Source organism: Heliangelus exortis, chromosome 1 (genome assembly GCF_036169615.1).
Source record: "Heliangelus exortis chromosome 1, bHelExo1.hap1, whole genome shotgun sequence".
NCBI classification, from domain to species: Eukaryota; Metazoa; Chordata; class Aves; order Apodiformes; family Trochilidae; genus Heliangelus; species Heliangelus exortis.
In genome coordinates this window covers 28084048-28109033 of record NC_092422.1, presented here as the reverse complement: position 1 = coordinate 28109033, position 24986 = coordinate 28084048, and the positions used below count along the sequence as shown (strand labels likewise).

Genomic DNA, 24986 nt, shown 5'->3' with positions numbered 1-24986 from the left:
CCCCCACTCCTTCCTGTTCTGGCCTCGCAGTTCCACTCTTTATGCTGATAAACATACAAGGTGGCCCTTGCATTTCTCTGAACTGACATAACCCACCCACCTTGCAGGAAACCAGCAAGCAAAAATTTAACATATGCACAGGTCATACACGCAGCACAGTCATGTGGGATTGCTGGTGGACGGAGGGAGCAAGAAGAGTGGGATGAGGGAGATGAAGGGCAAGAGGAGGAAGAAAATGAGACAAGATTTCCTTTTGGAGGAGTGGAACCATCCAATCAACTCAGCATCCTGCTGCCCACAGCCTGAAAGCAAGAACATCAAAGCAAAGCTGTGCTTGGAAGTAAGCCAAGGGGTTCTCCCAGTGCTTTATTCTTACTCTGTTTTCTAAAGAACCCCAAATATCCTAAATTCTCAAGAATCAAAAGGTCAGAAGTGGCAACACCATAAGGGTGCTGCTCTAATCTGGCTGTGGTAAGCCACCATCATTTGTAAACATGACTCAAGAAGCAGACAGAGTATATTTGATCTGGAATGATAAGAGTGGATGGCGCCTGGGGAAAGAATTAGATATACTTTGACACAGATAATAAATACCATGATTTAGCCTTAACTGTCTTTTGCATACCCATCTTTCTGTAAGGAATATCTGAACATGTCATTAAGGAGGAGAAAGCAAAGGAAAACTCAGAACTGTAGCCTTTGCATGCTAAATATTGTCCTGAATATACAATGCACCCGGCATGGATTTCCATTGTAATGGGAGCAGAGCTGTCTCAATCTGGGAATGGGACAAGAAAGTCACACTTATAAAAGTAAAATTAAAAAATAAACCACAGTAGTAGCCTGGGAAACTGTAGTTAATGATAGTTCATGGTTTTCATGTAAAAGCTCAAATATGTTTCATGAAAGTTCCTACTAAAGCAAAACCCCCAGGATCATACCAAATATGGTTGAAAATGCTTAGAGAATTCTCTGTATCTTCTCTTTCTTGGCACCCATGATTTTTTATACTTCAGTGAAATATCTGCAAGTGATTCAGTTAATCTCTCTTGAATTTCAAGGTAGTTAGACTAAGTTATTGGAATACCTGCAATATGACAATTTGCAGTCTTGGGTGCAAGGTCAGCTGTTTTATTTTAAGATCATGTAAAATTATCATGGTTTGCCTTGTGCGTTGTACATCTGTATCAGAAAACAAAATCCCTGAATTACCCATAGAGCTTTGGGTGAAAATACTTTACGATGATTTAGGTTAGGTTAAGTTAGTTTTCTGTCAGCCATTTTAGGTCAAAAATTTTAAAGGACACAGATGATCAGGCACACAGCATAAAGGCAATTCAGTCGTGGTGCCATCTAACGCCCTAGGGAGAAAGACCAGATTTTGCTGAAGTCAGCAGCAGAGTGCTCACTGAGCTCAAGGACTACATTTTGCTTGCCAGGTATCTTACTGAGAGTGACAAAAACTTTACCATGCCCCTGCCAGGAAATCAACTCTACCCAGCTGAGTCACCAAAATGAAATCCTTCTCAGAGCAGACCATAACCATATCCACAACACGACTGCATGCATTCCAATGTTTTACTGAAGAGCACCTTACTCAGGAGAGTGTGTTGGGTTTGCTCAGTCTCCTACACCCCGTGTCAAAGAGGAAGGGGGAAGATAGACACCTCCACATTCATAGGCTCACAGAATGGGTTTGGGCTGGAAGGGTCTTTAAAGATCACCTACTTCCAAGCCCCCTGCCATGGGCTGGTACATCTCCCACTAAACCAGGCTGCTCAAAGCCTCATCCAACCTGGCCTTGAACAATTTGAGGGAAGGGACAGCCCCAACGTCCCTGGGCAACCTGTGCCAGTGCCTCACCACCCTCACAAAGTGGAAAGGGTAGAGCGGTAGAATCCTCTCCCTTGAGCTTCTGGTTACACTTCTTTAGATGCAGCCCAGGATACTGTTGACCTTGAGACTCCTCCTGTCCTTCCTTAGATTTTTAACAACTGATGGACTTCACCTTCACAATGGCTAATACAGCACTTCGGGGATTTCCTTCCTGACTGCAACACCGGTACACTTTCCTCTAATAAAAATCCAACAAAAATGGCAACATGAGAAATGCAGACACTGCACCAGGTGAACCTAAGCGCTTGTGCCGCCCACCCCTGTCCCTCTGGGGAAGGTGGCACCCCCATGGGAGCCCACAATCCAAGACAAGGGACAGCGGCGCGACAGCGAGCCGAGGGCAAGGCGCGGGCCGGCCCCGCAGGCCTCGCAGAGAAGCCGGGCCCGGGGCTGAGAGGGCCGGGCCGCCGCGGGGCTCCCCGGCGAGGCCAGGGCGGGGGCACCAAGCGGCTGCAGGCGATGCCTCCCGGAGGCACCAGTCAGCTGCAGGCGATGCCACCCGGGGACACAGCCAGGCGCCGGCAGAGGGGCGGGACCCGCGGGGCACCAAGCCCTCAGCCGCCGTGAGGGGAGCTGCGGGGGTTACCAGCTCCGCCCTGCAGACCCCCGCCACACCGCGCCAGGCCCAGCAGGCGGAGGGCGAACCCGCGTCGTCCCCACGTCCCCCACCTCCTCCCTTCCCGCCCGCCCTTTCAGTGAACCGCCTTCTCCTCTCCCCGCCCCATCCCAAGCCGTGGTCCGCCTCTCCTCCTCCTCCACCGCCGCTGCCTGACAAGGGGACGGGGGCGGCAGCAGCGGTGAGGAGGCAGAGGAGAGGAAGAGAAGGCAGGAGGCAGCGCTCGAAGCTCCGCTGGTCCGGGCTCCTTCTCCTGTGTGCGGGGCATTGAGGAGCAGCCATGGTGAAGGTGTCGTTTAATTCCGCGTTGGCGCAGAAGGAGGCAGCGAAGAAGGAGGAGGAGAATAGCCAGGTGCTGATCCTGCCGCCGGACGCCAAGGTGAGGGCGGCGGGGGACCGAGCCACTGGGGCCGGCCCAGCTGCGCGGCGGTGGCCAGGGCTCGGCTGGGCTGGGCTGAGCTGAGCGGCTTGGTGATGCCGACGAGACGGAAAGGCGCTGGGGACGATTTTATTCTTTAAATGCTCTTCCCCAACCCCCGCGGCGATAGACCGCAGCCGGGCCAGCAGGGAAAGCTGCGCAGCGGTGTGCCCTGCCGCCCCTCTCAGCTCATGCTTCTAAAATGGCTGACGGGAGAACGAGCGTTAAAAGCTCCGGTTCTCCCTACTTTGAGGATTTTTGTGGTAGTTTGGTTTATTATTTATTTATTTATTTATTTATTTTTAGCTCCACTGCACTTGGATCGCGACCAACTCAGCTTTTAAAGGCGCTTTCGTCTCCTTTGCGGCGTCCCGTCTGGACCCGCCGGTCGCGCCTCCTTGAGGGGGGTCGGCCCGGGCCAGGGGCTACCCGGGAAGGGGCTGCCCTCGCCCGCCCGCCGCGGTTGTTCGGGGCCGGGCCGATGGCGTCGAGCCCGTCTGCCTGCCCGCTCCCGCAGCGTGTCCCCAGCAGCTGCGTTGCGGTGGGGAGGTTGGGGTGTTCGGCGGGTCAGTGGCGGGAGTTGGCTTTTGTGTAGAAGGCTGTATCGGCTCTGGTCTTCCCACCGGGTTTAAATTCTCTCTTGGCCCCACGGGAAAGTCCGGCAAGCTGCTAGCGAGCTCGCAAACCTCAGACGCTTCAGGGCAAGGATCGCTTGGCCAGGGGTGATGTTGGAGGTTTGGCCGTGCTTGAACCACAGCGCGTTTTTGCAGAGCTCTGGTGATTGTGTGTTGCGGCGAACTTCGCCTTGAAACTTGGTTAGGTTTAAAAGAAAGGAACAAAGAGCTGCCTCCCCCCGCCCCAAAACAGCACCCAAACTCCAGTCGCGGTCGCCGTCCCTCCGCGTCTCCAAACAGCAACAAAGAACACGTCTTTTAAAGTTTTTGAAGTGCAAAACTGCCTAGAATATAAAGTGGGGTTTTTTTTTGTTGTTGCAATTTCTCTGCTCCCGTAATCAACACCAGTTTTTAATTAGGAGTAGCGTAATTTGTTCTAAGCTCTTTGAAGAGAGAATGAAAACTTGGAGAAGGGCCAGCTGCACATAAACAACATGCCGTGCTGTTTTCGTTTGCTTTCACAGTCTTTTGTGCATCGGGCCTCTGAATTACCAGAGTGGGTCTACAAAAAAGATAATGTTTTTGTGATTTCCTGAATCTTTGTGATGAATATCTGCCTGGGAGGACAGTATTTGCTGAATATTTAGCATGAAGCTGTGTCCCAGTTAAGGTTTCGCCATGGTTTTGATGGGGACAGGTTTTTCACCTGCAGAACCCGCTGTCTTTTCAAAGCCAGGGGGGATCACAAGATGTTTTCTAGTGACATCTTCCTGGTACAGCAAGTAGTGAAACTTCACACTTCTACTCCGTTTATAAAACTCGGACCGAAGTCTTTTAAGTCCTTAAAACAGTGTGCCACAACAAAGGAGACAGTGTCATTACTCAAGTTACCTGCAGTGTCAGGAGATCTGTTAGGTGATCTGTGTGCCTAGTGCTGCTCTCTAGAAGGTAATGGGTTCCCCAAGCCCATTATCAACAGTGGGGTTCCTTTTGACCCCAGGTTTGGGGAGCAGTTTGACATTGAACATGTTAACAAGACACAAACTACAAGTCTCAGAAAACATAGTCCCTCGGAATCCAGATCTGCCCTGAATGATGTTTCCAGATAGCCTACCAGTATGAGCTTGTTGTTCCTACTGCTAAACAAACAAAATACATCTGGCTAATTGTACGCTGGGGAGCAAATCTTCCTGACCCTGTCCAGAGACTGACGGAAGTGTGTTACTTGACTATGATTTCCTTAATGCAGAGCTGTAAATTTTTGCAGCTGAGGATGAGATACAGGATCTGCCTTAACTTTGACCCGGTCTTCGTACTGCTTTCCTTGCCTAGAAATGAGACTTGCCAACACTTATTAACCAGGTCAAAAGGTGATCTGGTCTCACAGTATCTACTCATAAATGCTTGCACTGTTATCAGGGGATGAACATGCCTGGAGAAGGCTTAAAACAGTCCTAAAATAGCACACTAGGAGCGGATGCTCTGTACAGATGAAAATTCCAAAAGTGAACAAGCAGTTTTAAGGCACATAAGGCATATGACATTCTCCTTTACACATTTTCATCTTTTCTCAGCAAAACTGCAGACCTACATCTACCAGCATGCAAAATTCTCTTCTATAAGGTTTTTTTTGAGCTTGGATGTTTAAAAGCATAAATAAAAGTAGAGCTGAGTACAGTAGCATTATCTGCAGTTATAGTAGAAAAGTCTATGAAATCCATGCATATTATATCAGCTAGCTGTAGAGGTATTTGGTTCTCTGAGTCTGGGAGTTTATTCTCACATCTCAGACAAAAAAAAACCTGAGGGCTGCTGTGTAACTTAATTAATACCTTTGAGGTAAGTGCAAGATCTGCTTTTTGAACTTTGCCTTCTCTAATATAAATGCATGAAAAATTAATCTTTTTTCCCCCCTCTGCAGGGCACTTCTACCCCCCATGCAGTTCTGTGGAGGGCAGGGGGATAATAAACCCCATCTGGCAAATGTATTATTCATATCACTTCATTGCTGAAAAACTCTTAGCTTCAAGTGATGTTTGGAGACAATGAGAACATATCAAGGAGAGTGAGTTCTTGTAGGTTGAAAAAAGGTCACATCTCCCAAACAGTGTAGATGGGACACTTGTTTTCATCTCTCCAGTGTCTTTACAGAATTTGTTTCTGGAAGACAGTAAACAGATCTGGATAATAAGCATCAATATGAAAAATACTGTGAAGCTTTCTTCTATGAAGAAAGTCCTCAGAGGAGTTCTGGGCTCAAAGTAAACGGAAACACTTTGGAAGAGGATCAGCAGGATTGCACATTCAGAATTTTAGTCAAGAATTCCCGAAGATTTGAGCAAGAGATATTAGTAAAACAGTTGATATTAATGAATAAAGCCAAATAGTCTAAACCATCCAGAAAATAAAGATTTGTGGAATCAGTTTTTGGGCTAGTACTTTGATGGCCTTGTTCTGCTTTCCCGGCGTGCTGTCATGAAGACTCCCACTCTGTCTGCCATCACAGGATTACTTTCGAGTAGATAATCTTCCTAGGGATTATTAGAAAGTGTTTGCAGCCAAAATATGCTTATGATGCAGCATAGAGATACTCTGATCTCATCAGTACTTGCCCAGTAACCTCTAGGTTCCTAAGTAATAGGAAATTAAACGGTGGAGGGAGGAGAGGAAGATGTGAGAAGAGTAGGGGATGTATCACAGAACAACTTTAAAAAATGCTTTTGCAAGAGACAATGGTCTTACATACTGGAGTATATAGAAAGGAGTTAAAACGGAGTTAAAAAATGAAGGCTACTAATTCTGTCTGCAAAAATCACGTGTCAGTATTACTGTGGGTTGTGAGAGTGGCTCCATACTTACTGTGTGCAACTTTTACCACTCTGCTACTGCTATTGGGATGACACTTCTAATTCTTGGCCAAAATACAGAATCCCCTTAGTGAAGGTTCTCAGGCCACATGAATTTTTCAACTTTGCTCACTGTCTGTACAATAAAGCATTTTATGACCCAGTTTCCCAACAAACAAACAATGTGTGGCATTTTAATATTTCTCCTTACAATAGATGTTTACAGAGTCTGAGGTGGTTCTGAGCATAGTTGAAGTCTTCAGACACTTTGTAGAGTCTGTTCAAGAGATTAAATTAATTCCTGCCCTAAATTCTTCGGGCCATCAGAAGCTCTCAAGCAGTTGTTCCTTTGCAGGGCAGGTGGCAACTTTTTTTTTTTGGGGGGGTGCTCATCTCCGGGCATCTTTACTAAAGACAGCTTTGTGTATCTTTACAGACATTAAAATATATACATTTTAATGTGTAATTGTTAATGTGTATATTTTAAGAACTTTAAAAGCAGCAGGTTTCTGATGTATCCCTTATGAGAATATTATTACTCAGCACTTTAGATTTAATATATTTTTTTTTGTCTTCAGTTTAGCTTTATCTTTTCTAAAGCATACTGCAGTGGGCACTTTGAACAGAGTAGGAGTGTTCGCCTGGGAAATACTGTTGAGAATTTAATGAGCACTATTTTTCCATTTGGAAAAACCCTTAGAATTTGTGTAATGGGTGTTACATGTTTCTGAAATAAAAGTGTTAGCTTTGCAGTTGCTATACTGTATGTGTGTAAATATGTATAAATATATAATTTATAAATATAATGTGCTATATATATGTTAGTAAATAGTCATTTGCTTATTATGCTGTCAGGAGAGTAGGTTCTCCCACTTTATGAGACATGTCTATAGATGGGTATTTTGAGGTTGCTTTGTTTTTTATTTTTTTCTTGGAGGAGGTTTCTTTATTTCCATTCTAGACTTCCTCCAGCCAATTTTTATGTAGGCCTTTCACTAGTTATTGTTGGGGAAGGAGCAGTCTCTGTTTTCCTCTATTTTCTGCAGTGCAAGTAAGTCATTAAAACAACCAGCTCCTGCTATCTGTCACAGCATTCTGGATTAAGGTATAATTATTTAAAAGAGGATCAGCAGTGAAAAAAAATCCTAGCAAAGGGGGAATTTTCTTCCTCCATCTTCTTCCTTACTTCATTAAGATTTTAAGGAAAAGCCACCAAACCTTAGATGAAAACTCTGCAGTTTCAGGTGTAAAGGGCACCCGGAATCCTGTTACTTATTTGGCTTTATGGGTACCTGCAAACATAAATTCAGACAAATGAGTTTATGGAAATAAGATTTGTGGCTGTTCCTAAGGAAATAAGCCTCGTGGCTGATACCATCCCCTGCATCCTTTTACATGGCAAATCTGTGCTCCTGGTTAAGTAGTGCAGCTTCCTGAAAACAAGATCACTGTGGTCTTGAGGCATTTGGCTCTAAAGCTGTTCTGTAGAAGTTACCAACAACTGGGAGAACAATACTAGAAAAACAAGGTCTTAAAAGTTTGTGATGGTCCTCTGAAAAGCTCTCACTATTGAGATATCACATGTGAGTTTAGGAATTTGGAAACAAATATTAGAAAGTTCAAAAAGTGATCTGGAAGAGATAGTGTTGTCCTCATCCTCCCTGGTGATGCAAATGAACCTGTGGGACAGGCAGGTTCTGTCAGTGGTCTGTAGGTCGCTTCCGTTCTGCTCATTGCTTCCTGACCTGAATACCAAACAAAGCTTTGGTTTGGAAATCATACCATTTCCCAGAAGAATTATATTTAATATCTCAAACAGGATGCATTCTAGCAGGCTTTTGTGATAACTGCTTCGTCAGTTCTTTGTGTCATTTATGTTTTTGGCTCTCTGAGCAAGAGCCAATGTCTGTACACGTATCATTACAGCTTAAATTAATTCAGTGGAGGGATGAGTATAGAGACAATGCAAACACTTTTCATACTTCTAAATAGTTCCACTTTTCAAATTAACAAATTTGTTAATTTACATATTTTGGATAATTTATTTTTGTTTGGGGTTTTTGTTTATTTTTGGGTTGTGGGTTTTGTTTTTGGTTTTCGGTATGGTTTTTTTTTTTGGCTTAACATTGTCTTGTAGAAAAATTCATAATTAGTTGGAAGTTTCATATAATGCAACATCTAGAAAAACTACCCTGTGCTTTATTGTATTGTTACAGTTAATGCCTTAAGTACTTTTCTTATGTTCACTTCTGTCTTTCTGTGATTCAATACTCTTTCTTTCTGATAAGCTTCAAGGAACTAGTTTGGATATTAACATTGCGTAGTGGTATCAAAAATACCATTGAATTAGAGACTGTTGGAACCAAAAGTTCTGTTGGGAAAAGAAAGTGGGAAAAGCTGAAGATAACTTAGGTGATTTGTGAAAATGTGTATCAAGAAGACTGAACTTGCCTGTTTTTTACATTTGAAACAAAAATAGAATCAGTTATATTTTCAAGGGAAATGGTTTAGGATCCTTTGTTATAATGAACTTGACTATAATGAATCTACTTTCATTATAGTGAATAGTCAATCCAACATTGGAATGTCTATTTCAAGAAAAGATAAATTTCAAAAGACAATTTACATATGAGTTTTTCCTATTAAGTATTTTAGTGAAGTGTTGACAGTTGCAAATGTATTCCAACAGCTGTTATTTTATAGACTCAAACCGATTTTCTTTGCTATTTTCATCTGTTTTCCATTTACTTTTTTATCAGTAATTTAATAAATTTTGATACTAATGGTCATTTGAGGAGAGTTTACAAGAACAGTAAACATACTTACCTCCAGTGATGTTTTTAGTTAACTCTCCCACAGTTGAGATTTTGGAATGTTTGTCAGCTTTATACAAATTTTGTATCTAGGGGTCACTAGCTCCAGGCACCAAATAGCTTACATACAAAGGAAATAGTTCTGTCTGATGCTCAGGAAATATCTTTAGAAGCAAATACTGCATTTTAAGTGATATTAATTTGAAATATTCTTTATCCCAAAACCATTGTGAAGTATTCAAAACATGAGAACTACAGCTGGGATAAGTAATAGTGTGTTCTGTTAGCTAATGCATAGATTCCTTTTTATTCTTTTCCCCCCCTCCCATTTATGCTGTGATTGACAAAGGTTGGCATTATCTGGTTTTAGTCTCCTGATCCATATGAATAATACAGCATTCATTTTCTTACTATTTATGTACTGCTTTTTATCCTTGGTTGAAATTACTTTGAATCTACAGATGAAAAGCATGCTAATTTATAAAACTCCCATATCTGTCCTGATTTTACAGATGTGGTTAAACCAAAGGAATGAAATAATTAGAAAGGCTGAGCTGAAGTCAGAAATGGTTTTGCAGCAGACATGGCCTAAGGTTAAGACCACAATGGACAAAGAGAGAGGCTCCACCTCCTGCCTGAGTGATCCACACAGCCTCAACAAGCACGGGGCCTTTCTGCAGCTGCCTAAAAAACTTACCATGAAAAAAAACCAGCAAAGTAATATTTGCCCAGGAGTTATTACAGAGGTTGTGGGGAAAATAAGCTGATATTTTGTCTGCAGTTTTCAAATAGTGTGTCTCTGTGTGTATACAAGTATTTTTAGATAGTTTATATATTAATAAGCATATATATACTTATATATATATATCTCCACACATAAAAATAAAACCCACAGGCATTTTAAGAGCAGAGTTCCTTGAATGCAAATCCTTGTATAATTTGTGGTTGTCTTCCTCCTAGGTTTCAGCAAACTCCTACTTTGGATGGTGGTTTTCTGCTGTTTTGAGGGTAGAAGGAGACAGTGGTAGGACTGTGGAAGAAGAGTGCACTGGGGAGGTCATTACTGGGAGGGGACAGTGATATCTGGGTTGGATCTTACATTGTTGCTCAAGCATGAAGGTCTATTTATTTATTTGTTTTAGAAGACACAGTCTATATAGAAGCTCGCCACATTTACATCTGTGTATGTTTACATCTATAGAAACCCCCTGCCTTGCAGGGCTGGCAGCTGAACATGGCTTTTTGAGGCTGCTGCTCAGGGTACTGAGTTGTCCTGTCTTTGGGCTGCCATTTTGGGAAGCTCTCTTGCTGCTCGGTGAGGTGTTTGAGTGCTGACCAGTATCTGTGTTTCTGCAGAGTGTGATGTACTTAGGTCCTGGCTACCAGAGTGTTTGCTCCACTTCAGGCTTTGAGTAGTCTAATAGCAGTGAAGTCCTTCAGATTGTTGCGACAGTTTCTACTAGAAAAGGTGTTGTAGTTAAAGGTAAGCCTTTCAACATCAGCTGTTCTGTGCTGAAAATGCTACAGTTAAATGCTGTTCTGTATTTGCATGTAGAAGGGCTTCTACATGGAGAATTCTGCTTGCTGTATAGTACAATGCATACATTATAACTCACTAATACATGTATGAGCAAGATATGTTTTTTTCAAAGACAGGGCTATCATTCAGAGGGACCCCAACAGGCCACAGCAATGGGCTTAACAAAACTTGAGTTTCAGAAATAACAAATGCAAACTCCTGTGCCCTGTAACAGACTTACCCTTCTGTCAGGACAGCCTGGGGACCACCTGACTAAGAAGGTGGTCTGCTTGAGAAAAACTTAAGAGCTTCTGGTGGACAGCCAGCTGGTGTGAGTCACAGCATTGCTGAAGGCTGAGATCTTTCTGATCAAAAAAAGAGGACGTGGGTATGAGTCCAGCAGGGACCACCACAATGTTTTGGGGCTGGAGCACATGCCCTGATAGGAGTGGCCAGGGGAATGGGGCTGGTTGAGCCTGGAGGTGAGATGGCTCTGGTTGGGACTTGACAGCAGCTTCCTGGCACCTGGGAGGTAACAGTGATAGTGTTTATGACAGTGGCCCTAAACTGAAAAAGGAGAGCTTTCAACTGGGTATAAGCAAAATATTTTGTAGTCTGAGGAGAACTGAACGCTGAGTGGGCTGCCCAGAGAAGCTTTGAAGTCACAGTCCTTGGAGGTTTTCAAAACCTAACTGGACAAGAGCCCTGAGCAACCTGGACAGGCTTGAGAGTCCAGTCACCTTTTGAGCAAGAGACTGGACTGGAGACCTCCCGAGTGGTTTCTGTGATGCTAGATTTTACTTCTGAGAGAAACTGAGACGAGGTGGTTTTTACTGTCTTAAGATGACATACCATCTGTGGCTGAACTGGGAATAGACTTATTAAAATCTGAGGCTCAGTGGTGCATATGTGCATGCTAATGAGATCTCTTGGGTGAAAGAGCCATCACCACTTGGGAAAATAGCCTTGTGAGAAATCTAGGTTAAATCCACATGGCTTTCCACGATAGTGATGTCTGAGATTCAGTCAGTCCTAAGAAAAAAGCAGAGAAATTTCAGGCATAAGATGTGAGCAGGATAAGGAAGAGACAGGAACTGGAACAGTCAAGGTCAAAAAGATAATTTAATATTGATCCATTTCAAGTGGAATAGGAACCTTCTAAGTTCCTGTTTTCAAACACTGATCTAATTCAGGATAAAGTTGAGAGAAATATTGCACTTAAAACTATAGATTGACTTACTGTAGTTTTTATGAGTATGGTAGAATGCAAGTCAACTATAACACAAAGAATGCAGTTGGGAAAGAGGGTTTGTTCTGGCAATGTGTAAAAATCAAGCATTGGGACAGTTTCATGAAACACCATGTTTGACATGTTGTAACCATAAATTACATACTGATTTAGTTTTCTATTAGAAAATGGTATTCTAAAGACTGTCCCATATAGACTCTTAGGTTTGGAGTTTCTTTTCTTAAAAAATAACCATTCCTGGAGAATCTCTTTCCAGCTATCTGTATAACCTTTAATCTGTGTGTTTTGGTGTATGAGTTCCAAACTGTTGCATCAGATCACTTTTCTTAAAATACTTGAGAGAAATAGGTGTGGAATGCAGGAGAAGTTTTCATTATTCTGATCTTTCAAAATGTACAGGTAAATTCATCAACATTTATGTATCACATAAAAACCCCTGGCTTTTACCACCTCCTCACTAGGCAGGCTTAGGAAGACTTTCTGTTTCTGTACAGTAGAGTGGTGTTTGCAGATCTCTGTGGCTGTTACTGGAACAAGAACTTTTAAATTCAGTATCCAGACATCTTAAGACAACATAATGTTCCAAGTGGTGTAGGTTTTGTTGAAGTTTCCTGTTGTGGGCAAAGGAGGGGAAGGCAAAAGAATCATAAAGCCCCAAAGCAAAGGAAATAAAGGGTACATGGGTCTTCATTACTTGTCTAGCACAGACCCAGCACTCCTGGATTTCTTACTTTTAAAAAAAATAATTCATAAATCTTCCTGCAGAGCATTACTTAAAAACTGCAGCTGTGTGTTACAGAGTGGTTGAAGTTGGAAGGAACCTCTGGAGTTCATCTGGTACAAGCCCCCAGCTCAAGCAGGGCCACCTAGACCTTGTTGCCCGTGGACCATGTCCAGACAGCTTTTGAGTATCTCCAAGGATGGAAACTTCACAACCTTGCTGGGCAGCCAGTTGCAATGCTCAGTCACCCTCACTGTAAAGTACTTCCTGATGTTCAGAAGGAATATAAATAGTATTAAGCTCCTGATGTGCTAATTGCTGCACAGAAAAAGAAAGGAGGGCAGTCCTTGGCCCTGAGTGTTTACAGTGAAAATGCAGGACAAGGCACAGGAATGTTGGTTGGTGGGGCAGACTAAAGGCATAGTCCTGTGGCCATTAGCCCAACTCCTCTTCTCCAGAGGTTATGGCACTGGTGCAGTAAGAATGGTTTATCTTTTAGCAGTGATGAAGGGAGGAAATGAAAATAAGGTGTGCCCAGTACTGCTCCTGTGGCTGTGACCAGAGGACTCTGCTCTGAGGCAGGGAAGGTACAGGGGAGGCATACACAAGGGATAAGGAAATTACAGGAAGAGTTGAAAGCACTGGGTTTGGTGGTGAGGAAGGAAATGGGGGGAATCTTGGAACTGTACAGAGACAAAAGAGGCTATTTGGAGAACACAGTTTGGAGAAAACTGTAAAATACAGTCTGGGGTTAGTTATATAATAGCTGTTGACAGCCTGGGATGAAGATGTAGCCAAAAGCTGTGCATGTGGATCACCTGAAGAAAGTCTTGTTGCCTGGGCTACAAAGACAGAACTTTTAGGACATTTAAATAAGAGTGTTCTTATTGTTTGTTGTTTTGTTTTGTTTTTTTAATTCCCTGCTTTCTAATCCAGGAAACACCAAAACTAACAATAAAAATAACCGGTCTTAACAATACTGCTTCCAAATTTAATCAAAGCAGCAAGCTAAATAGTTACAGGCTTCTTCCTTCTTTACCTGTCCTCTTTAATTGTTGGCTGCTATCAAGTTTTGTAATCTCTTATCTCAGAATTTGAAGGCAGTGATTCAGTAAATGAGGGTTACTCTTTAAGACAGCTTCTTCTATTGTCCCTCTATTGTGAAGCTGTGGGTGAACTGCTGATTCACATCCTCTGCATTCACTTTGCTGTTGTAATTCTCTTTGGTTTCTTGCAGAGAAATCGAACTCTTTGTGTTTCATGGTGTTTTTGTGTAGTTTCATTTTCTGGTCCCTTTTTCTTGCCTGTTTTCTCCTTTGTTTTTGTTCTCCTTTCACCTCCATCTTTCCTGATATGTGTCACTTCCTTGCCATCCACCAGCACTGATTCCCTTTTTAAGATGATCTTTTGCTGGCTGCTTATATTAATGTTGGGTTTTTTTCATCATGGTTATGACTTTTGAACCATGAAATGAGTTATTTGACAGACACCTCAAGTTTTAATAAAACACCTCCATTATTGGGTGAAAGGCAGCATTCAACTAAAGCCAAAATTACCTTGGACTTTGAACCCTGGAAATCTCTTAGAATGTATTTTCTTCTCACTTCTTAGTGCTGTACAACGGATTTTGTATTTACGATATTATTTTCTAGAACATATACATGTATTAGAAACGCAGGGAGGGGTTAATAGTGCCAACTGCCTGATAGGTAACTCCCAATTAATTAATCTCCTTGCTGTTATCCAAGCTATGTGAATACAGCAAGCAACACCAAGGTCTGGTTTTCATGCTGTTCTTTAGGCAGAGAGCGTTTGGCAAGATGGAGAAATCCACGTCCATCTTGACAGATGAGGAACTGGCAGTGCTGTCACAGAAGGGTTGCAGTGTAGAGATATCAACTGCACATAAACAACCATAGCTTGTTTTCAGGCTTCATCATCTGCATAGAAAGAATACGTCACTCCTTGTGATAAGTGAGAGATCTCTGAAGCATCTATTGTATATAGAGTCTGTTTTTCCAACTAGCAAGTTAAAGGATCATTGTACTTAAAATTTAAATTTAACTTTATTAGGAAACATAAAATCGCTGCTTGAAAGTTCGATCAGTACGATGGCCTTCCAGATTCACAGCATCTGCCAAGTAAGGAGTCTTGTGAAAGCCTGCCTTAATTTCCCATCTGCAACAAGTAATAAATAGAATACCAGGCTTGAAGCAGTCTTCAGGCAGGAATACCATGGGAGGAATGCAGAGCTCTTTCTAAATTAAGTTCACTTTAAATTGACTGTCTTTTGGGAGCATTTTCTACGGATTTACAAGTCAGAGCAGGCAAGCCTGACCAACAGAATTCAGTTTCTACAGCTGTTGGTCAGTATTTTATTTCAAGACTTTTTAGCCTCCCTCATTAAAAAAACCACAACACTTCTAGGGAATAATCCTTAACTTCTTCCCATTCCATTAAATAAAGCTATAGATGGTCAATATTTGCCTTTAGGAATCTCAGTCTAACTCTCTGCATTCTGTCCATCTGTGTGATCTGACATGCAGAGGACCTTGAAAGAAAGCTGTTCTGAACAGCTTCCAGCCAGTTCTATCCACACTAATTGTAAGCTTCTGTGTGTGCCTGTATAAAAGATGTTATTCTCAGATGCATAATTATAGATGGTTTGTATATTATTCTGCAGACGTTTTTAGTCATATTTGTAAAACTCTGTAATACTCTGCATGTGATTCCTCTGTGGATCAAAAATTGCATGTCAGTTCTGAAAGACAATTTCCCCTCCCAAAGTTATTTTTATTGCTATTGTATCTATTTTTTAAATTGGACCACTATATTTTGCATAGGTCCACAATGGTCATACAATATTCTGGACATCCGTACTTCATATCCATAGTATCTGGTTTAGGTGGATTCTTACCTAATTGATTCATATAATTTTTAATTTTTTTAAAATCATATAATTGATGTGTCCTTATTTCTTCAAAGGAACAAGGTCTGATAATCTCACCCATTTTAAATTACCTTGTAAGTTTTTAGACTGCTTTACTGTCATAATGTTAAAGCAATTATATTCCACCATGTACAAAAAGCCACAAGGGGAAACCTAAGTAATTATCAAGTCTAATTAAACACATTTGTGGATCAGTATTGAACTTTCTTAGAACAATTTTGTGATGTTATCCCATACACGAATTTGTTGCTTCTAAAATTCAGAATTTATTTATAAAAAATTATAAAAGTATTAAAATTGAACTGAAAACTGCAAGAGAATATGTGGCCAGTAGCCTTTAATAACTGCTATTGTTTGCAGGTTTTGAGGTTATTAATTTTTTTTTTTTTTCAGTCCAGAAACAGTCAATGCTAATTATTGTAAATATGTTCTTGTGAGGATCTTCCTGTAACTGAGAGGTGCTTTGGTAAATAGTTTGTGCTGTTATTTGTCCATCTCCAAAGTGTTTCATGGTGCCAGTTACAAGAGAGAGTGCAGCTTTGCATTAGCTGCTGGGGTCACTGCTGAAGGGGTCTTTGCTGCAAAGAGCCAATATCTTGTAACTTCTGTAAGAAGACAGATTTGAATCTTTCCAGTCTCAAATAGTAGAGAATGTAATGCTTCTCATTTTACAGGAAAATTGTGCCACAGAGCTTGAAGCTATCCAGATTGGGAAGTTCTGAACCATTTAATTTTAACACTGTGGATTTTAGTGTACAAGTGGCAGAGAAATGCTTCTGTTTCATGTCTTGTCCATGGGAAATAGGCTAATCAAATGTTTTCCAATTAGAACAATCAGCTCATCGAGGGAAACAAGGCAGTATTGGGCATGCATCCAGTTCCTCCTAAGGCATTTTGCATCAGAGATGAATTCTGTGGCTTCATCATAAGGTTGAGGATTCTCCAGGGGGTTGGATGGGGCAGGGGTGAAGCAGAAGAGGGGAAAGCAAAGGACCATGACAGCTCTGATTAAGTATTGCTGCTCACAGAAATAGAGAAGCATGCTTTTAGAGGTCAATATTCACCTCAAGTATAGGCTGCTTTCTTTTGTCAGGTACCTCTGGTGATGGAAAGCTGACCTAGAGAAAAATCAGTCAGTGAGGCTGCAATCTCATGTTGTGCTCTGCCTTCAGAAGCTGATGCTGCTATCTGGGAACAAAGTGCAGTCCTGACCATGTGAGGAGAGGCAGGAAGTCAGCACTGTCCCTCTTAGTGGGGATCCAGTTTCACTTAATGATTTTTCTTTCAGAACATGAGTGACCTGGAAGGAGGGTGAACATCCATCACACTTTGTTCTCTTGCACTGCAGAGGGTCAGATTTATATACTGAGGGATGAATTACTCTTTTGGGTCAGTTAAGCCCAAAAAGAGCTGTCATGGCAACAATAGAAGAGGTTAGCCAGTTTAGCCATGGGACAGCTACTAATAGGAGTATAATTTGGCTTCAGAGGTTATGTATAATGTTAGTTTGAGATGGTTTTAAACTGTTTGATGGTGTATTTAGTTTTGAGTGTCATGGTTCCTCTCTACTAGGATGCAGTACTTTTATGCACTGTCCTAAGCATGAAGTTAAGCTGGGTTTGAACTCCTGCTCTAAAATCTTCTGTTTTCAGTGGGCTGTGGATAAATCAACTCAGTAGGCAACTACAAATGGAAAATATGTTAGCATTCCACCATTGTTGATGCCTTAAGAAATAACAATTATAAAATTTAGCTGCTGGTAGAGATTTAAAGAGTTTGTATTACTTCTGTCCTCTCATATTTCAAAGCAAAATTATTTAGGGTGGAATACAGATAAACTTGTCCTTCAGGTTCCTCCTAGCGTGGTAAAAGTGACTTTACTTTTTCTGATTTCTTTTTTTGGCTTATGCAAAATTAATTTGACATTAATCCTCATTTCTGGATAGATATTCACACTGTGGATACCTTCTGAACCACTTCCCAGATGTGTATTTTGTAAATCTGTATGAACTTACAGAAAGATGTAGGAGTAGAAGAGGCAGTTATTCCACTAACGGATAACTCTCCTTAGAGTGAAAAAAGGAGGCAGGAGGACAATGGCACATAAAAGCAGCACTGGGAAAGAATAAAGATACTCTTTATATATTCTTTGCTAGAGAATATTTTGGCACTGTATCTCAGAGCTAGTTTGCTGTCAGTTTTTCTGACATCAACTTACAACAGATTAAATGACATCTATTTTTAAAAATTTAAATCAAGTGTCCTTTATGCTTTGAAATATCTAGGGAAATAGTTACCTAATGGTACAGGGCAACATAAAAATAAAAATCCTTGTTTTACCTGGTTTAGATTTATAATTGGGATGATTTATAGAAAAATCCACAGTGAATCTTAACCTGACCTGAAAGTTAATTAGATTACCATGGGTATTATGTCCTGTTCTCAGACTTTGCAAAGAGCTAGGTTAAAAACCACAGTTTGTAATCCTTTAATTCTTTACAATTAATTCCTTAAACAATTAGTAATGTAAAAAATTTTAAAAGTTACTGTTACTTGTCTTTTCAGTCTGCATTTTCAGTTCACACCAACTGTTTTCTATCCACTCTTAATTTGTCTTGTAATGCATCCCAGGAAGGTTGCTTGGGAGGGGCCTTTGGAAGTCATTTGGTCCAACCTCTTTTTAATAGCAGGATGGTTGCTAAAGCAAGATCAGCTATGGTTTTGTCTAGTTGAGTCTGGGAAACCTCCAGAGATGGAGATTTCACATGATTTGCTGTTGTGTAGTTTGCAAGGTAATGTAATACAAACTCTGTGAAATAGCTTCAGAGTTTTACTCAAAATATTTCTGAATTAGATTTTGGCAGCTGTTGCCTGCCAAAAGAAGCTTCATTGCCACTTCTATATGGAAGATAATTGCAGTGAACTCTAAAGGTGGGTTTCATGTCACCTAATTTTAGCTACATAGGACTTAGCTACCTCCTTTGTTAACCAAGGAATCTTCTCATGTACCCAGGGAAAAGAAAGACTAATTCTCCCTCCTGAGGATGGTTGGGATGAGTCATTCTAAGGAAGCACCTGGTTTTTCCCACCATTTACAAGTGTGGTCCCCTTTCCATTTGGTGTCAGATTTGCTTAGATAGCTTTGGCCAGATGAGGAGAATTCTTTCCACACTGGACCAAGGCAGCGTGGGGACTACAGCCACAACTTTGTTCACAAAGTAAGATGCAATCCTAATTAAAAAAAAACCCATATGAAGCAGAACACTGACTGACAGCCAAGCTATCAGTTCTTTCTCAAGAATTTCCTTCATGCTGTACCTCTGGTTTCTGGTTTGGGGGTTTCTATTTATTTGGCCATACTGATTTTGTCATCATGCTACACTGTTGGGGTTTTTTTGGTTGCAAAAGGGTAATGAATTGCTTTGTATTTATTTGAATTCTGAGATTTTCCCCATGATTATCAGGACTTGGAAGAGGATGACTCAAAGATTTTTTTTTTTCTGGTTGGATTTTTCTTCTTTTTGTATGTGAGTTATGCAAACACTTGAGGGAGGGAAGAGCATTGTGATGTGACTGATACAGGGAAGATTTTGCAAGAAGCATTTTATTGCTTAGGATGCCTGTAGGGACTGCATGGTTATGGAAACTAGTGCCCCAGAGGGGAAAAATCATGTCATTCCTTTAGCATAACATGCACAGCAGATAACCTGTGGCATGGCACATGCTGTCTTAGAGCAGAAAAATTCCTTAACTACAGCTTCCAAAGTACCTTTTTTTCATTTCCACTCCTGTTGTTCTGCTAGCAAAGAAGTGGTTAAGTCTCTTTCTTTCCGATGTCACAACATAGGAAAGGCTGTATTTTACTCCTGCTACCTTTGATCTTTTGTTGGTTCTTCAGGTTCACTTAAACTGCTTATGCCAAAAAAAAAAAAAAAAAAAAAAAAAAAATCTGACCCCTCTGAATAGGCTCCCTCATTTGCCTGACAATGTATATTTTTCTTTTTGCTATCTGTAAAGTGGCTGACTGTGTTACTAAGTATCTCAGGAGATTTTATTCTGTTTTTCTCTTAAGAATTAAGTCTGCCAATGACAATGGCATGAAAAGTGACTGTTAGTTCAAGTTTTCCTAAACCTCATCTTAAAAAAATCTGTTTTAACATTTACCAAATAAAACACATGCGTGGCCTTTTCTGATGGATGCAATGTTTGTAGTTGCTGGGCCTGAAGTCTCTGCTCTCCTGTGTGTCTCGGGAACTATGTGGTGAAGGTCTCTGTGATGCATTGCAGGACCCTGAGGATGCTGTGCCTGTTGGGCAGAGGAGGGCCTGGTGCTGGTGCATGTGCTTTGGATTGGCATTTATGCTGGCTGGTGTGATCCTGGGTGGTGCCTATCTGTACAAATACTTTGCATTCCAGGTGAGTCAAATTCATTGTATTATGGGAGGGTTGCATTTTTCTCCCTTTATGCTTTATGTTTAGAAGAGGGAAGAAGAGCAACAAATGAAACCAGCCCTGCTGCTCCCATTTTTGTCTTCCTAAACCTTCAGCTTTTCTAACAGCAAAGTGTATGGCCAGCTCTGAAGTTCCCTGTTGGCATAAGAGGGCAGGAGCAAAGCTGAATCATAGAATCATAGAATTGGCTGGGTTGGAAGGGACCTCAGAGATCATCAAGTCCAACCCTTGATCCACTACCGCTGCAGTTACCAGCCCATGGCACTGAGTGCCACATCCAGTCTCTTTTGAAATATCTCCAGGGATGGAGAATCCACCACTTCCCTGGGCAGCCCATTCCAATGCTTGATCACCCTCTCAGTAAAGAAATTCTTTCTAATGTCCAACCTAAACCTCCCCTGGCACAACTTGAGACTGTGCCCTCTTGTCTTGCTGAGAGTTGCCTGGGAAAAGAGACCAACCCCCCCCTGGCTACCCCCTCCTTTCAGGGAGTTGTAGAGAGTGATGAGGTCTCCCCTGAGCCTCCTCTTCTCCAGGCTGAACAGCCCCAGCTCCCTCAGCCTCTCCTCATAGGATCTGTGCTCGAGTCCCTTCACCAGCCTGGTTGCCCTCCTTTGGACCTGCTCCAGGACCTCAATCTCCTTCCTGAACTGAGGGGCCCAGAACTGGACACAGGACTCCAGGTGTGGCCTCACCAGCGCTGAGTACAGGGGCAGAATCACTTCCTTAAGTGATTCCTGACAAAGAAAAGGGAGCAACACTTTTGAAAACGTTATTTTGCAGAGAAAGGATTAATCTAAATAGGTTTAGGAACCCCAGTGGTGCCCCAGATTTCACCTTCTTTCTCTGCTGTTCTGCTGTGCTGAATACTGGAAGTAGATTAACCCTTTGAAAGCCTCCTTGTTTGACTCCAGATTTGCTAGAATCATGCAGTACTGCTAATGCACAGCAAAGGGACTGCTGGTCAAAGCAGTGCAGTGTCTCTCCTCCTCCTCCTAGCCCTCTCAGAGATGAGAAAAACAGGCTTTACAGGAGACCTGGGAGAAGCACAGTCAGCATGGTTAAACATCCTCTGTCAGATGTAATGCACACTGACAAGATTAGACCTCTGGCAAAATGTATTTTCAGTCTTTGTGACTGGCACTGAGGCCAGAGAAGCTCTGCAAAGGCAGTGGTGCCAGAGAAGTGAGTATTTCCCTGAAATCTGGGAGATCTGAGTTAAGCATTGTCTTCCTCAGTGGGAACTATGCAGTAGTGGATGTGCTGGGCTCTTACCAAAGTGGTGCCAGCAAACCCTCCTTCCTTCAGAAATTGCTGGGATTGCAAGATTCACAGGGTCAGAAAGGGAGAATATAAGCAAAACATTACTCCCTCTAGCCGACTGGTTAGTGCACAATTTCTGCAAGGCAGGAATTCTGTGTTCCTGTCCCTGCTCCCAGAATTATTTTTTTAAAACCATTTTCGTAACTTCTAATGGTGAAAGCAGAGTGATGAAACATTAAGTCATAGAATGGTTTGGGTTGGAAAGGACCTTAAAGATCATCAAGATCCAACCCCCCAGCATGGGCAGGGACAGCTCCCACCAGACTACATTGCACAAGGTTTCATCCAGGAGAAATTCTTTTTGAACTTGCAGTTTACAGTCTCTGGCTATTGTGGTAACCTAATCTACAGGGGAGCAGTAGCAAATGATTCTTAAAGAGCACATCTTATCTTGGTGAATGGCTCAGGATAGCTGAAGGCCTTGTGGTATCAGTAATGTGTGTTTCATCAGTGCTTAGCACCTCAGTGCTCCACCTTTCACACACCAGCTTGCTAAAACTGAAAGTGCTGTTTAATTGAAACCTGTGGTACTTGTTTATGAGTCAGATCTGGGTTGAAGGAAGCATTGAGGAATTGAGCTAACATTACACTGAAGAAGTTTTCAGTGTAAAACTTTAAACTGATGGTGTGTGCATAAATTGTGTATTTCTAAAATTATCTGGCCTATAAATTTGGTATATGGCTTCCTCTGACTCAGGACTTTATTTTGCAATTCACTTAGGTATGTATACTGCCATGTATACTGCCATATATACTGTGACAGAAGGACACAATTTTTTAGAAATTCCTTTTTATTACTTCTTTTGTCTTTGAACTGACTTTCAAAACTTCCAAAGCCTTGCAAAAGTAATCATCTTCACAGAATAACAGAGATTGAAGGGGAAACTTCTGAAATTATGTCTGGCCCAATCCCTTGCTGCAAGCAGAACCAAATTCAGTGTTAAGACTTGCATATCAAAGGTGATTTGGATGACCAGTTTCAACATTTTAAATTATAATTATTGACTGCAGTTAAGTAGTAATTTAATAATAATAATAATATGCATGAATATAGGAATAGAAACTTAGCTGTGATTCTAAAAACAAGGTGCAATGTGCCACAGATAATAGATGCAAATTAGAAGACTAGATTTTAAGAACCTGCTTTTGGGATCCTGTTTTCCCAGAATCCAAGGGAAGAACTCCCTGTGGGTTCAGTACAATCAGGTTTTTACCCGTGGTAGATAGAAACTGGCTACTACTTTGATGTATGGATCAAATTAGAGGGAAAACATTTCATCTAGGCTGACAAGTTTTTCTTCTCCAGAGTGCTTTGAGAATTTTAAGTTTTAAGCTTCTGTCAAGTTCTAACGATTTTGGTTTGGGGTTCCTATTTTTTAGCAGGGTGGTGTGTATTTCTGTGGAATAAAGTACATTGAAGATGGCTTAAGTTTACCTGAGTCTGGGGCAGAGGCTCAGAGTGCTCGTTACCACACGATTGAGCAAAACATTCAGATCCTGGAGGAGGAAGATGTTGAGTTTATCAGTGTGCCAGTCCCTGAGTTTGCTGATAGCGATCCTGCTGATATCGTCCACGACTTCCACCGGGTAAGATGTATTTCTGAAGAGGTTGGAAGCATTTAAAACTTGAAAAATGTTCCCTCTCAGTCATCCTGATAAATGTACTCCCTAATTATTGTGGTGGGGTAAAGTGGAGGGTGGAGGAGGCAGCAGAAACATTTTGATCAGCAGCAGGCTGCAAGCAGTTATTAACCGGGCACATAAAGTACAGCATTTTACAGTCATCGTGAGATAGTTTGTAAACCACCATTTGCAAATATGGTTCTGTTTTTAGAAGGAGAAAAATCTTAGAGCTCTTTCTTTCCTGAGTATGAGGAAATAAAGAGAACATAGTTCTTGCTGCGCCAAGTCCACCGAGCCAGAATTTCACCAACTCCTGTGAAGCTAAGGGAAGTTTAGAATGTCATAGCTTTGACCCCAGCTTGCAGGGGCTGGTTTTGTCTGACATCACTTGGTATGTTCAGGCACCCCTAGAAGCTGCTCTCATTGCATAGCTCTAAAGCCCCAAAGAAATGAAAGAACCATCTGACTGACTGTGGAAGAGAGCTTGTTTTCCAGATGCTGTAGGAAGCCTGTAAGAATGAGCCTTCCTCATGCACTGCAGGCTACTGGGATTCCTAAAGGCAAGGAACCAGGGTATCAAGGCATAGGAACATCTTTGATTGATAGGAATTGTGGTAATAAATTTTTGGGAAGGCAGTTAACAGGCCTGCAGCTCTCAGTATCAACGACAGAGCCATAAAGCAGTGATAAGCCCTTCTTTTCAGTATCAGCCCAGTGGAAGCTGTCTGATAGCAATGAAATGTTCTCCAGCTGGTTTTCAGGAAGCTAATTTTCTGTGAAAATTTGAAAACTTCACTGCACAGCTTTTTTAAGCAAGGATGAAAAAGAAGAATAGGGAGGCATCCTGGATTTTTATGCAAACCTTGGAGTTTCAGCTTTTTGAGGCAAAATAAGTGCTGCCTATCAAATACTCATAACCCTGATTTGGAGGAAAACACGACTCACTTAATTATAAAATATAATTTTTTAATATTCCTGAATATATTTAGGGAGCTTCTGCTAAGAGTTAGAGCAAAGCCTCCAAAGAAGCAAAACCAGAAAAAAACCCAAACAAAAGCAGTATGTTAGAAGTGAATAGGAACAATATAATATTATAAATTTGCTTTTTGATTTAATGGGTTAAAGGCTTTGCTCTAAAGGTCAGTGCAAGGATCATTTGCCTTACGCACAGCTCTTACTCCCATGTAATGAGATTGGTTGAACTGATGATTGCTGTCCTGGTACTGTCTTGATGCTCAGTATTTTATTCATGTCTGCAGTCTTAGAGCTTTCAGCAGCTTGAGATAATGTCTTCTTTAGCAGGAGCAGATGCAGTAAAACACAGTTCAGTGAGCAGAGGCATTTGATTAATCAGGAAAATTCCCTGGGCTGTTGTATCTCTGTATTTATCAAATAATGGCAAGTATTACAGTTCAAGTATCCTAAAAAAAAAAATCAGCTATGAATAATTAACACTTAAACACTTAACATTAACACTTAAACACATTAACACTTAAAGTCAGTGGTATTTTTGAAAATAAAAGGATTTTTGTTGCATTATCTGTAACTATTTTTTTTCTTGTATATTTTGTTCTTACCAGCAGCTTTTTACTTTCCGATAGAACAAAAGGGTTGTTGCCCTGTTGCTTCAGAATGCAAGTACTAGGAATAAATAAAAATACTGTACCTGATGACCTAACAGATCAGATACACCTTTGTAATTTCATTATTGGAGTGCATTTGATTTACTCATCGCCTGCTGCCTTGCACAAATCCCTGTTATAGGTTTCAACTCTCATGAAGACTGCTTTTTATTTCTGCATTTACCTACTCTCAAATTAAGTTTGTTGGACAGACCTTGTAGTGAGTAAAACAATAATTTGAAGAACACCACAAGGCAGTAGCAGATTAGCAAAGTCTGTGTGAAATTGTTATGATGTATTTTGATGAAAGTAAATATTTCCTCA

At 41.4% G+C, this 24986-nt stretch overlaps 1 protein-coding gene across 2 annotated transcripts in view; it reads left to right on the top strand.

Moving 5' to 3' along the window:
• The first annotated feature begins 2590 nt into the window (after positions 1–2590).
• The window catches only part of ITM2B (integral membrane protein 2B), a 28175-nt gene continuing 5779 nt past the window's right edge, over positions 2591–24986 (top strand). The window contains exons 1-3 of one of the 2 annotated variants that reach the window (XM_071739291.1): positions 2591–2891; positions 19930–20058; positions 22798–23004. In XM_071739291.1, the coding sequence (XP_071595392.1) occupies positions 2793–2891; positions 19930–20058; positions 22798–23004 (435 nt within the window). In that variant the 5' untranslated portion in view covers positions 2591–2792. The remainder of the gene's footprint in view (positions 2892–19929; positions 20059–22797; positions 23005–24986) is intronic. The other variant, XM_071739296.1, reaches the window with a different exon arrangement.